Source organism: Accipiter gentilis, chromosome 8 (assembly GCF_929443795.1).
Source record: "Accipiter gentilis chromosome 8, bAccGen1.1, whole genome shotgun sequence".
NCBI classification, from domain to species: Eukaryota; Metazoa; Chordata; class Aves; order Accipitriformes; family Accipitridae; genus Astur; species Astur gentilis.
Window position 1 is genome coordinate 25,589,491 of NC_064887.1, and position 15,479 is coordinate 25,604,969.

The following is a 15,479-nucleotide window of genomic DNA, read 5'->3' on the forward strand; positions in this document are numbered from 1 at the left end:
GGTGCGGAGCGGGGAGAAACACGCCGTGGTGGGGAGGTGAAGCGTGAGGTTAGTTCAAACGAACAAACACAGCACAGCGGAGCGCTCGTACCGCTGGTAGCGGCGTGCACGTTGGCTTGTCTCTAATACTACTGGGGGATGAACAAGCAAGGACAGGGTCCCGGGCACTAAGCTCCGCTCCCCTTTTCCCAATGCCTTCGACGCTGGTGTCTCTCCATTTCCTCCAGTAGCTAGTCCAGACTTCCGCGAGTGTAAATACAAGAACATCCATGGCAGAGGAAGGGTTCTAAAAAAACCTACGGTAGGCGCAAGACAGAAGTGGATCTCATTCTCAAATGTATTTAAGTACAAAATAATCATTGCTCATACGTTACAGATTTTGATCCATAAAGTTCTATCCAAAATTGGAGGAGGAATGGCATTCCTATTCTACAGAAACTGGATATGGAGACTCTGAAGAAGTGCAAACCGTCAGACAGAGTGAAAACCCAAATGAAGAGTTCGTTTTCAGGTGAATTGGGCTGTATCACAGATGCAACTGATGAGGAACGAGATGACTTACCTTACGATGGAGATGTAGGAATAACCTGTAAATACAATAATAATTCAGATAATTTGAATGACTCTACTTGCACAGAAGATAGTTCTGGTATTTTTAACTTAGCCTGTTCTGAAGATAACAAAAACGTAAAAGCAACAGGGAATTACGAAACTCATCCACAGCCTGAAGAATTCTCCAGTCACCACAGAGATGCCACAGGAACAAGGGGAATTTCAGTTGAAACGCCTGGAAGTGAAGCTTCCTTTAAGAAGGAATTACTAGTTGGTAGTTATAGTAAACCAGGTATCAAAGACCAGCTAGCTAACTCAAAAGTGTCCAATGTCCTTTTGCGTCATTTTTCTAAGGGAGAGTTAATAAGCGCATGCCAGTTAATTGAATGTGAGACAATACCAGAGATATCCTTTGCAGAAAGTATCGATGACTCTGTGAACAAACCTGAGCCTTCAGAACACATCAAAGGCCCTTTAGCACATGAACAACGGGCAACTAACTTTCGAGAATATCACTTAGAGAAGTACACGGAAGTAAACACTGGTAATAAAGATCTAAATTTGCTAAATGAAAATAGATGTGTTTCGAAACCTATTTCTTCCACTGTTAAGTGTGGGTGCAGCCAAGAAAATTCACAATTGATTAACGAGAATGAAGATACACATGTCTTTCAAAACACAAAGACAGACAGCACCCTGTTTAAGAAAACCGTTTCACCACATGAGCCTAAGTATGGCCAAGGTCAAGCTCACTATTGCCTTCCCAGCTTCTCCAAAGTTGCTTCAGAAGTTAAAGTACCACAAACCAGTGATGATATGAACTCAGCTCCTACCACTGAAAGAGCAAAATCATTCCCTATTTTGCTAAGTAAATCAGTAGTTGCGAACAACATTCTAGAAAATAAGAACTATTTCAACGCTGAAGTAGAAAATCAAAAAGAAGTGAGCATTCCAGAACTACTGCAACAGCTAGAGGTAATTAAGATGCTTTAAGAAATTCTTAATACTTGGTAAAGGGTAGTTTACCATAAGATATTCTGCATGCAGTAAAATCTAGCATGACTAGTTTCATGCAGGCAGTCTACAGGTATCAGTGAATATATTGCTTTAGTCAACAATTGCTTTCACAAATAAAAATTCTGTGGGACTGAATTTATATGGAACATTCATTACCAAATATTTAATGATGCTCTGGAGTATTATTTGTTATTATAAAGCATCCTATCAAATCATTAGGAAAATTCACTATAAATTGTTATTTCTAGTATTATATGTAAATGTTCAAATTTACCATAAGTAGTTTAAATTGAAAGTTTTTCTTAAAAATATATTTTTATACCGTGCCTGTGTTTATGTTAAAGACATCTTTGCCTTTGTATAACATCTTACACTCTTCAACTATTTATATTGGTATTTATTGACAAGTCAATTCTTTTTAAAGGATTTGTTTGACAACAATATGTTTCTTACTGTAGTAAATTTCTTTTAAAGTTTGTTAGCAATTAGATAGTCACTTCTCAGTTTCATGCCCTGCCACGAAGTTCACTCACAAGAGCTATACAGATACTTAAGTCCATTCCTAGATTTATATCTTAGTAAATCATTCAAGATATAACAAGTTTTAATAGCTTTCCCTATTACTTCCTGGCTGCAAACAAGATGCTGACACAGCGTGCTGACAACCAGAATCATACTGACCATCTGAGATTGAATACTACGGTAAATCTCTCAAAATACTTTTTTTTTTTTTAATTCATTCTCCTTTATCTCTAGGACTCTCCCAAAAGCTATTTTGTCACCTTCATATTGTACTTTCCATTTATACAAATCCTCTTTAGATTTTTACAACATAGAGTTGAAGTATTTATACAATGAGACACTATACATACATCAAACTATAAACACAGGAAATTATATAAGCTTGTTATAACAAACATTTCATTAATATTAGTAACTTGTCCTATGTATTTTCAGTTATTTCTAATTTTTTTGTTTATGTTCACAAGTGTTCTATACATTGTTTCTATAACAGAAGTTCTCATTTTAACAGATACTTCCTCAGTCAGATTTTCCAAATGCCAGCATTGCCATTTACTCCAGAGACACTGGGACATCCTCTGAAGTCTTTACCGTACATGCTCCTATCTCTATACAATCTACACATGGTTTGTCAAAAGCAAGTAAATAAAATTACAGTAACTATGCAAACAACTATTTTATGTAATTTGATAGTGCTTTTGGGCAGATATTTTGGGGAGAAATTCCAATTAATTGATCTGATCTTGTATTATGTAGGATTACAATGTGGAACAGCAGCATCAGCATTACCAGCAGCTGGTACAGTAGAAGCACACTGTCTAAATCCTTCTAATTTACTGCCAGAACTAACACTAGGAGAAAAGATGTCTCAAATACTAAAGGATCAGACAGATCAACTGATAAAGAAAGTAAAGAGCTCTGCTTCAATATATACTTTGCACTGATGCTCAAATGCTATATTCATTTGGCATATTCACTTTAAAATCCCAAGTAAAAGTCTAATATTTTGTCTTGAAGGTGGAAGACTTCTCTAAGCACATGACCCAAGATACACTCCTCTTACAAGACAACTACCTGGTAAATTAATTTATGTATTTTCAGTTACCTGAAGTGCACTTTAAATGGCTGTAGAATCCAGATTTTCTGGAAAGATACTCCATGTTTTCCTCAAACAGACATTTAAAAATACTCTTTGTCCACCTCGGACTGAAATTACGAGCTTAAGAGGCAAAAATGAAGGTGTTCAGTAGGTGGCCAAATTCTGAAATCTGTTTTAAGGATTACAACTCAAAACTATTAGTGAAAGGCCTTAAGTTGCCATGTAAGTTATCAATTTTGACACATAGGGTGTCAGTTCAGAAGTCATGGTTTAATGTTTTACTTGTACATGATAAAGGAGCACAGTACTAGGTGGACATACAAGATGCAGTCCTGTTCCAATTAAGAGCAGTATGAAAATTCTTGCCAACATCACTGCAGATAGCATCTGGCTTACATATCTTAAGTAGCTATCAGTATGGCTTGCGAAATCATAATGACATTTGCTATTGAATTATTTCTTATTGATGAAGGCATTAAATCAATTGAAAAGACACCTTGGTGCCTTGGAAAGGAATTACTTAACAGCTAGAGAAGAGCACCGTAATTTACAGCTGCAGAATTACAAGGACAACGTTGGAGAGTTTGATCCTGAAAGGTTAGAAGATAAGTGCTAAGTAGTACATCAGTATATTTTCCATATTTTGAGTGTCTTACAACTATTACTTCATTTATACATAAGAATTTTTCTGAAGTGAAAACATTATCTTCATGTTATATCTGGTAAGCTAGAAGCGATTTGGCCAAAATTTGGGCTTTACACATCCTAGTTCTAATTAGAATATCTCATTGATTAATTCAAGTACTTAAAAGGTACTCGGTGAATGCCATTAATTCCCCCCCCCATGGGAAGTATACAGCAATGCCCAATATGATTATGGTAGTAAGAAATACAGTATCATTTTATACAGGTTTCACTAACTGTTTTGCAATTGGGTTTAGAAAGGTGGAAGGGGAAATATTTAGACTTGGCATGCTGCTTGAAGACATCCAAGAACAAACTGATGACAGCAAATGCAACTTGTCGTCTTTGCTTACTTCCTGTGAATCTGCCTGTTCATCATATTCTCTTTGTGAGGTCAGTGAGTTTTATTAGTTAAAGGCTACAATTATTCTCTTTTACTAATGCAAGTCTCAAGAAAATCAACGTGGTTGTACTATTGTATGTTGTCCTCTAGCAAGAGTACGATGTTTTTAGATAGCATGATACGTCAAAGAAAGTGTTTTTAATGAAATATTAACTTCATAATATTTCATTAATTATAACAGTAACCTAAATATAAAAACACAGCTACACTGAATATTCTTAATCCCAGCTTCAAAAAATTTAATTCAGAGTAAGAAAATATGAGCAGCTACTTCAACTTTTACAAAGCTCTCTTTGTTTTGGGGAATTAATCAGTACTCTTTAGTTGGAAGAAATATTACTTCTTTTCTCCAGATTCTTAAACTACAGAATTACTAGAAGACCAAACATTATTGTGCTATAGAAAATTGTTTACTGTTAAGTATGGTAATATTTTGTCCTGAATCATAAGTGCACACAAAAAAAAACTTATGGCCTTGTACAAATCTAAGTGTCACCAAATGCTTTCATAGTCAATATTTTAAAACACATTTTTCTCTGAATCCCAAGTTAAAGACACTCAGAAAATGCTGGCTGGTAGAAGTCACATACTTGCAATGCAGTGACCACATACTACATGTATTATCTATGCTATGGTTACTTTGTACAGAGCTCAGCAGTTTCAAGCATTGCTGAACCTCCAGAAAGAAGAGGTATTGAAACTGCCTTTCTTCACAAGAACAATGAGGGAGAAAAAAGTCAAGCAACTGATGCAATCCCACAGACAAATCAATTTTCTTTAGAAGGTGACAAGTGCAATCTTTGTCTTCACATGTAAGTGAAAACTTTGAAACAGCTATTGAAGGTTTTACTAAAATTTACCTAAAATTATTTGCTGAATATAGAAAACTGGGATGTCTGGAATCTCTGAAAGAAAAGGGAATTTTATTTCCAGAATAAAACTTTTACAGAATTATATAACTACATATCCAAGAATTCCTTCCAGCCTGGCATTCCTACCTTTCTGGGCCTTACGGACTTAGAAGTATTTCCTGAAGCCAAAACACTACTGTTAGTTTCACTAGGAGTTAAAATTGTACCTCTCTATAAAACTCGTTGCAACCACGCAAATTCAGGATGTGAATGACTAGTCAAAGTACAGTGCCTGTATAAAATGATTTGCCAAAATGTGTAGTATTTTTAATTTAAGAAGAAAAGGGAGGAATGCAGATATTTACATCATTAGCCACCAAAACTTTGTGAAACAATTCCAGATACCATCTGTGCCCTCCTGGGGGGTGTTAATCATCTCAACGAGATTAGAAGAATAAAATAAATGGTTTCCCCTTAACGTATTAAGGTTACAAAAGAGAGCTGAATCAACTTTCAGAAGAGAAACAGAGCCCCTGGGAAAAGGAGATCTGCTAGCAAACAAGCATTTTTCCAACATAATGGTATGACATCTGTTTCCATACTCAATTTTTTTTTTTAAACTTAGATTCTTATTCATGTTTGAGATCACACATTTTTCTCTTCAGTTTTTGCACAGCATGATGGCTCAGCTTTTGAGATACTCCAGCATATCACAACATTACTGAATTGGTTTCCAAAGGAAGAATTTAAGGACTCTCAAACATTTTTGAAATGTGTGATAAAGTTTGCTTCTCTTGGACAAGATTTAACTGTGTTTACTAGCCTGCCTTAATTATTTGTTCAGAGAGCAAAAACCTACAAGCAGTTGCTTGCCTACAAAAATATTTCATTTTAAGGCATTAAAATTGATATATATTAATCCTTCTCAAAGCAACGTGAAAATCTGTCTTGAATTCCAACTTCACAGATTAAAAAGTTCTCATATTTTGTCCAGTCTGCTCTGCAGTTAGAATTGTAACTAGATAAATCAAATTGTAGAGTTGCTGGCAACTAAAAGCAATATAGAAGTGATATGCAAATGATGCCGCCGCTGTTTACACTATGCTGTTTGATATGCAATAGTTACAGATACATAGTAATATAAACAATCATATATAAATTTGTTTTGCCTTCTGGGTACAACAGAGATTCCTTTCACCCGAGGAAGAATATGCTGCTGAAAGTCTTGCATCCCATAGTCAGGGTAGATTAAGTCAAAAATTTAATGCTGATGAAGAAAGTATGAAAGGGTAAGCGTATTACATTTTGGCTAGTCATAGATGTGGTTTTCTACAGCTAAGCGAACAGATAAATGCATGTACACTGATACATCTCTATACTGGACTCTGCATGAAACACTGAATAATGTCTTTAATACATATAAATGCAAGGATGATCTGTTTTCAAGTTTTTCACCTGTAAATCACATAAAGTATGCGATATACCAGATGACTGGAGAAATGGCAAAACTCTCATCAATTTTATTAAAGAGAGGATTATATTCATATTACAAAGTAGCCCATCTCAGTGGACCGATATAAGGTTTATGGTACTTGAATGGCATAGAGTTACTTTAATAGTATATTAAGAGAAGAGGCTTTGTCTTTGTTCTCTTTTCAGCAATGCATGTCAGCATCCCAAACTGGGATGACTGCAAAGTGTTCAGCAATGAAAAATATTTAAAACTGTCATTGTCATGAACTAATCTGGTAAGCCTGGAAGGAGAGCATATTGATACATCTGCATATATTTCAAGTGCAAAAGTCAATCTGTCAGGTTTCATTTACAGAAATGTCAGCATGATAAAATAGTTCTACATGGGTGATTTTGGAGTTGGACATTTTGGCAAATTAAATCCCTATCCAAAGCTAGGTCTTCTAATACGTACAGTGTAGAACACAGTAATGTTCATCTAAATATGCTCTCAGACTATTTTACAGAGTAGGTGTTAATATTTATCTAGTAAAACTCACCTAGCTTCCTTTTTTTTTAATCTGTCAATTAAAGGAAGTTAGCTCAATCTTCTGATCATCATTTTCATGAATGGGTGGAAAATTTTCCAAATAAATTTGATGATACTGTATGCCCCAAGTTGAAAATACATGTCAAATAACACAAACAAGGAACTTGGTTCTTGTTCCACCAGAAGGTACATCTCAAATATTCCTCTGATTATCTAAAGGTAGTAAAATTAAACTCTTAAATAGCTCAAAATTACTAAACTACTAAGAAACCATATCATCCTTACCATAGATGGTATTTTGATGCAACATATGTGAACACATATATAAATACATAGGATTTCATACTACTTTGCTATTCAAAGTTCTGATTATCAAGACCTCTACTTTTAAGCATTTTTATCAGCTCTGGTAAGTCTGAGTTCTTTTGTCAGAATGTGTCCTTTAACTAAAGGGGGTCGTTATTTTGCAATTGGTTAATTTTTCAATTTAAGCTTCTATTTACATCTTTTCAGATAATTGATACAGAATTCTATGAGTAAATACGATTTCTCCTCAACTAAGAGGTAGTCAAACATTAATGTAATATGCTCATAAGGCTTGTCATAAAGGTATTAGGGTACATTTAAAATATCATTCTGTTTTCATACTCAGAAATACAAACATGCAGGAAAGGAAAACTGGAACATGTTCACTCTTCATTCAAAGAAAACCAACTGATTTATCAGATACCAACCCTAGTAAGTAGTGATTACATACAAAAGTCAGAACTGTGCTTATACCTACTACTGAATCCTTTTAAGAAACACATTCCTGTCACGTCTCAGCAGCATGGAGATTGTTTTGTAGTTTTAACAGATGTTACTGCTTAGCACAGCACAAGACACTAAGAATAAAGAGAAGACTAAAGAGGACCAAATCAAATTCACTGTGGAAGTCTCAGTGACAGACCAAGAGGCAACAGTCAAGCTGCAACAGAATTTCCAGTTAGATATGAGCAAAAGAGTTTTAACTCGGGGTCAAGTCAAACATTGAAACCATTTGCCCTAGAGGGGCTGTGGCATCTCCATCCTCAGAGACAGTCAGAACTCAACTGGACAGGGACCTAAGCAACTTCATCTAAGTTGGTCCTGCTTTGAAGGGGGATTGGGCCAGATGATCTCCAGAAGTCCTATCCAACGTGAATTACTCTATAATTCTAATTCACATTTTTAGATAAGTTTCCAAATATTACTAACATTTTCAAGAATCTAACAGTGGTGTGCATGCAATGCTTTGATTTTGCTTTTTCTCCTTATGTGCATTTATTTCACGTCCTAGAAAGATATTCCAAACTTGGTGGCCAAAACATTTCATATCAGTACTTCCACTTTTAGGTTTTTGATTCAACTTTCTGCATGAAAACAAAGGAAAAAAGTTTTCCTAAGTCTTTGATCCATTCAGAGTTGACACAGACTGGAAATGTTCCCCTTCCTTAGTCCAGCTCCTAATGATATAATTTCATCAAATCCAAAGTAGAGCCCACACAGGCTACTGTGAACTAGTTAAGTCAGCTGTCAAGTCATCCAAGACTCCAGCTCTTGGAGGTTCGCTAAGAATCTGTCAGCATTTGTTTCTCTTAGGGCATCCCAATTTTACCTTTGCACTGCAGAATACTCTGAGGTTATTAGTACCCAACAACCAAAAAAGAATAGCCTGAGCTGTCCTAGATTCAGTTTTAAGTCTGAATATATGTAGGTTATTCTTACTTTTGGTCTTCCTTTTGTTCTTGGCTTCTCTGTGACAGCCCTTCACTTTAATATATCTGGGCCATTATTGTTGATACTGGTTTGTGCAATAGCTAAAGCAGTGCCATACTAGATCCTCCCACATTCTCCTGACACATTCCTCTGTGGCAGCATTGTTTTCATAACACTTCAACTTGTAGGAATTTTAACCTTCAAAACAAGAACCTAAAGACAGGGAGATGGAGAGCTTAATTTTTTTAAAAAACAGTTCTGGAACTGGAAACAACCACCACCACCAAAAAAAAATCTACATTTGCGGTTTACAGTCAGGGCTGAAAGCCAATCTGTAAAGTTCAATCCCCACCAGTAAACTGGAGGAAAAAGTACTTCTTCAAATTGCAGTAGTGTTAATGGTAGTGAAGGGCTCAGAAATTATGGTGCTGAAAGCCAAATAATTGCCCAGGCACACAGGCCAGAATTTCTAATATTTCAGACCTTTTTAATGTATTTTTGGGATTTTAGGCAGCGATTCAGAAGACATCTCAGCTTGTGATTCTTATAATGATTCACAAAGCAAGGAACTTGTGAACTGTGAGACTGAAAGTTACAAAACATTCAATACAAGACTATGTGGAGAAAAAAAAGGTATTATTATTGCAAAAATATTAAAACCTACACAAAAATATTGTTTATAGCGTTCGTTTTTCTAAACAACATGTCTTTGTTTTCAGGACTTAGATGCAGATTCCCTAGAGGAAGCAGAGATCAATTTAAACTTGGGAATTACAAAGATTCTGTTCAGTCTTGTGCCCTATATAGAAATAAAAGTCCTGGTTCATCCTGTGAGTATAATGTGTTACTGGAATAATTATCAATCACAGGCTAGATTTTAGGGGGTGGAAAGCCACACTGCACATATCAGGCCAAATTTAATTTAGTATAAGCAATCAGTAGCACTGTAGCTAAACAGTGGATTTGTATAGATCTCAAAGCAAGATCAGCAAATCCAACTTTTACACATCTGGCCAAGTTTAATACCTTTTAACCTTCTCTGGTTCTTCATGAGAGGGGCCCCTTTCATATTTCATTTATGACAGGACTATCTCATTTTGCAGTAACACATGGAAGAATATTGAAATTGGGCATTACTGTGACAACGTTTTTAGTGCTAGCTGTTACCCATGTAAAAAACTAATGAAGAAAATTGCAGCTCTACACTCAAATTGTGTGACATGCAATGAAGTCAAGGAAGGCCTAATATAGAAAAAAAATAATAAAATGTTGAACATCTAGCTTTTGAAATCACTTCTCAGACTCTTTATACTGCAAGAAATTGCATACAGAAAAAATTTTCAACAGTGGGAAGAAAGTATAAATCAGCTACTTCTCTATATAAATACTGTAAAACTATAAATTGAACTAGTATTCATTTAAATATTAGCATTATGAGAATCTGTTTATTCTACACTTTCCCCCTGCAGCCTTTCACTGTATGAAATGGAATATAAATCTGCAATATTATTTGCTACAGAACAAAATTCAACAGCAAACCCAAAAAGGTTAATCCATCCTCATTTACAGAAAATCTTAAACATACTCAAGTTTTATTCAGCAGTGATAGTTACCCCATTTTTTTTATTTATGCTAAATAGAGAAAAACGTTAAATACATAGAAAATTTTTTGTTTTGCTTTTGATTTAATCATGGCCTCAACAACTCCAGCTTATCCACAGAAGACAATCTCCACTCAAAAGGCTCAAAAAAATAAACAACCATGTGAACTTGTAAACGGACTTTCTGCAAGGTAAGCTGCAGCAGTAACTGTATGTAGTACAACAGAAAATGCCACTGTTGAAGATTCAGCATGGAAAAAAAACAACCTCACCAGTATTGTAAGCAGGAGAAATGTTTTCTCTTTTGCAGTGCATGCTGTATATTAGAATTTTACTCACTAGTGAAATTAAAATATTTACCGTAAAAGCAAGTATAAATAATTCTTAGAGTAGTTCTTCAATCTTTCTAGTTTAATGAAGAGTAAACACCCGACTTCTTTAGCCAACACATTTAGTAGTAAGAAAAGTAAATTTCACTTTATTAAGAAGATGTTCCTACTCACAGATTCAAAAGCAGGTCTGTATTATTTAAGATGAAATTGTTCGCAAGTGTTGTTAACATTAAATTACACTGGGAGTCTGAGAAGTAAAATGGATTCTTATCTGTAGCACAGACGAGACTGGAACTCAAGACAAGTTTTGTTACCATATTTTTTGACACATTACTCAATAGCAGTAATTGCCTGGAAGTACAGCAGCTGCACTTGAGAATCAATGGCATAGACCACCCCGTAAGAGATGGCTACAGCACCAAGGATGTGACGCTATTATGAGAGATTTCCTGACTGCATCTTAGAATATTTATTTTCTGTCTTACTGCAATACAGATATAACACAAATTATGCTGGACTGTGTTTTACAATTAAATGAAAAGTTCTACTCACTGTAAAATGAACTTGCAACCGAGTATGCTATCAAGATGTATGTATTTAATTCATAGTTTAGAAATTCTTCTGCTTACTAAAATTGTTTGTGTTTTATTGTGTATATCTTATCTTCAGGCAAAACTTTGAGGCTGCCAAAACCTGCTATTCAAGCACATATGGTAAAATTATCCTTTCACATCAATACTTACCCAGCAAGAAGTCTGCAATCAACATCAGAAACAGAAATGCCAATGATTCCAATGCAAATGTAAGACTTGAGAGTGAAAATTAAAAGCCACACAACTATCTCAGGAAGAGCATCCCCACGTCATGGCACTACTGAACATCCCATTCTTAGCAAGTTTATTACTACAATCTAAGCATGTCTAGTGTCCACTGAAGGATACAACAGAAGGGAGCTAAAACCCCAACTATTTTAGCTTATATATTAGTGTATTACTTCATACAAGTATGTTACAGGTTTTTTTATGCATCTTGGTCCCTGTATAAATGGTTAAAGGGACAGAAAATGAGCACTGGATCTTACCTCTAGAATTATGTTTCATATACTAAAATAAAATAAAGAATGTCACCCTAGCCATAACAAAGCACTATCAAAACTAAAAGAAAAACCTTCTCAACACCACAAACATGCACCACACTAGGTCTTCTACTTTAGAAAGGTGTAAATATCCCTCAGTTCAGAGGATTACACAATCAAAGAGAGAAATAATTAACGGATACTTCCAACTTGAATCCTGGAGCAGTCTATCACATGGCTCAATTTTTACTTCTCAACATGTATTCAGAGTTAAAACGCTACACAGAACCTTATTTAAACATCACTTTCTATTCTATACCTACACAAACATTTGCCTTCAGTATTAACAAGGCTATATTCTATTATTCCCAACAGATTTTAAGTTCTGCTCTGGATCATGCCATACAGACAGCAAACAGTTTGAAGAAAGCTACAGAACGAATGGTACAAGCGGTTTCAGAAGATCTAGCTAAAGTTAAAAAAAACCAGCTTTAGTTACCCAGATTCAAATGCTATACTGTTTTGCTGGTTGATACTGAAGTGCCAGCATCTTTGCAAATATAAAATGATAAACACAAAGATAAGAGAGTCAGCTAGCTGACTTGGCCAGCTGTTCTATAACTATCAGTACTGCACCCAAGACATCTATAAGCATCATGCTAACATACCAAGTCATAGTTGACACTTGTAATTACTTTGTTTTTAGAGTGTCCTACATTGAGAGTTGTTTTTAAGATACTTCCTTGCATGTCTCAGTAACTGAGTAATACCATTTGTTGTCTGTGTGCTCCTAACAATTAAATTGTCTGTTTCTTCAATGTAGTTTCCTTACCTTGTCACATGTATCTGGCTTTGAGATTTTAGCTGATATGTAGGTTGGAAAGTTTTAAAATACTGTAGATATACAGTGGGCCAAGAAAAGTCATACATTATTTTCCTTCTGAAATCCATTTAACCTCAGCAATTGAAAGCAAGCAGACAGTTAACAGCCTTGTATTATCAGGGATGCTATTCACTGAAGCAATTCTAAAGTATGTAGGGATTGATGGAAAAAAAGTTAGAAGTGACAGTGCATTGCTTAAAAAGGACAGTCATTTTCAGAGAAACCTGAGTGGTTTCATCAGTTAATGGATACAGAGATAACCGAGACTCTGTTCATGCAAGCAGTGATAGCTAACCTTGCTGCTGTGTGCCACTGATTTACTAGGCTGAGTAAATGACTTTTTTTTCAGGGCTTCTTCCACACTTCACAGCCAACAAATACTATTAACCTTTCTTTTCTCCTTTAGGCTCTTACGTATATCCTTATAACTCAATTTGTCACTGCTTATTATCCACATTTTTGCTTTATTTAGCTTAAGATGACAGTACAGGATAGTGAAAGGCTCACTCCCCTGTGCTAGATTAATATTTGGAATGTCCCTGTTATTGCTTTGCTAATGAACTTAATAGTTGAAGTAATTGCTGCAAGGCTTCCTAGATCCAATAATAAAAGATGAACCTCTTCCAGAAGTCTTTCCGCACCACAAGAACAGCTAGACCTTTTGTTTATCCTGGGTCACTGTCTGAACCTGCTGGCCTGGGCTTGACAGCAAATGCCTAAGAACAAACCTATTTAGTAAGACAAGCACATAGCGATATTTCCTCAGAACATTTTTTGGCAAACTGAAAGCTCAAGAGTCCTTCCAAATCAGTAGTAGTATCTTTGTATTTAATAGCCATATAAAGATTTTGCTCTCATCTATGTCGAGGTTTTTTCCCCTCATGTAACAATTTAAAGTGTGTTGTTATTGCATGATGTCTCAGATGCTAAAGGTCCTTTTGTTTTGAATTTGACAACTGCAAGTTTCATGTGTTACTTCACACGCTGTACAGGAAGGTAACACATCTGTCTCTTCAGTCTGCACACTAACATGTTTTTTTCAAGGCTTACATCACAAACTCCTCCATTGCCTTTTTTCCCCTTGATCAAGAATCCTATTCTAGCCGTTCTTGACATGGAAATCATTCCATCCCTTTAATTTGCCTTACTTTAATTTGCCTTAGTAATTTCTGACTCTTGTCCAGATTTCCAGATTCAAATCAAGAAATAAATCGCATATGGAAATATGCATCTTCATTATCTAGGGTAATCAGACCAACATCTGTGCCTGTGCAAATCTGGGCCCACATGTATGGGCTAGGTATCCATTTTAAAATGTATAATATGAAAACAGGAACTTTCAAAATTATTATATACCTTGTACATGTGCTAAAATATTAGGTTGGGGGGGAGATATTTATCTTGATAAAACTCTTTCTCATTCTTGATCTTGTTAAAACAATTCTTGATCTAGCCAAGAAGATCATTGGGAAAAAAATAAACATCTTTACAAGAATTACTCCCTGCCCCCTCCCTTCACAAGCTCCTGTAAGAAACCAGGAACTGTTTTGGCTTACATACTGCTGTCAGATTTATCTTAAAGCATCTCTGTTAATCCACCTTTACAGTAATGTTTGGCTTTGCCTTCTGGGAAAAGCAGGTGATGGATTCCAAATCTCAGAACTCATGGTCTTGTACTCTTCAGCTATCAAATTTTGAGCTGGTGATAGCACTTCAGCCTAAAGCAGACACTTGGAAAAAGTCTTAACTGCTGAATATGCAGAAGTAATCCCAACATTTCAAGCTCACATTTCTTCAAATCTATGCAACAAATAAACATCAATACAATGGATTTTATATATTACTGAAATAAATTATTTCACTCCTTAAGCAGGACACTTTGATATCAGTTATTTTGTTCTGTATGTATTGCTTTTAAGCTTTGGGAATAGGAAAAAATGCAACTACACATAGCTTGTACACCAAACTTGGGTTCTTGCCAAATTATAAGGACTACATATAATTTAAGCATAATTGTTTAATACTGATTTCAAAGTGTGCATCTTTAGTAAGAAAAAGTTGAACACTGCATTTCTTAAATACATCTACTCTGGATTTTTACAGTGGTAATTCTAGTTAGAAACTAGAATGCAGAAAAACATTATAGATATTTCTGCTAAAAAATTTTTTTAAGTTTTGACGCACATTTGATGAACCAGTTAATTTAAAAAGGTGTTATTCCTGTATTCCTATTGAAAATAAAGTCAGCATACATTAGATGCTTAACTCATGTACACACATTTGAATGCTACAGCCACTTATCCTCATCGTGTCCCATGTCCTGCAACGTTTTGAAATCATTACGTGATATTCTCCTGTTTCAACCTCTCTGAGGTAGGGGGTGAATTTGACCTTTTTCCACCTTCTAATTAACTTCGAATGAACTTACCCAACAAAAATGTTCTCTTAACCTACTCATTAACCTGAGGGCAAAATTAAGGGAGAAGAAACAAAACCACCCTTCTGCAAAACAAAAAAAAAATTAATACCCTTACAGTTGGGAAAAAATGTAAATAAAACCCACAAGCAACCTATTCTTTTTCATTATGACATTTCTCTCATTCTCCATACAACAAACTAACATTTCAAGGCACATGAATACAACATCCCTTTAAAAGGTTAGTAATTTTCTTAAAATTTTACTTTAGTAATTTTCTAAGACAAATCTAAATGTCACCAGTA

General features: G+C 35.2%; 1 protein-coding gene across 1 annotated transcript; it reads left to right on the plus strand.

The window, feature by feature from the left end:
- The first annotated feature begins 242 nt into the window (after positions 1 to 242).
- On the plus strand, positions 243 to 15,268 carry AKNAD1 (AKNA domain containing 1). The gene is given in 17 exon segments (XM_049807120.1): positions 243 to 1,527; positions 2,212 to 2,271; positions 2,603 to 2,732; positions 2,848 to 2,999; positions 3,109 to 3,168; positions 3,663 to 3,787; positions 4,132 to 4,267; positions 4,926 to 5,089; positions 5,616 to 5,709; positions 6,314 to 6,417; positions 7,783 to 7,868; positions 9,378 to 9,500; positions 9,587 to 9,697; positions 10,578 to 10,659; positions 11,470 to 11,602; positions 12,251 to 12,351; positions 12,353 to 15,268. Coding segments are annotated over 17 exon segments (2,868 nt in total). The 5' UTR covers positions 243 to 444; the 3' UTR covers positions 12,477 to 15,268.
- The last annotated feature ends 211 nt before the right edge of the window (positions 15,269 to 15,479 follow it).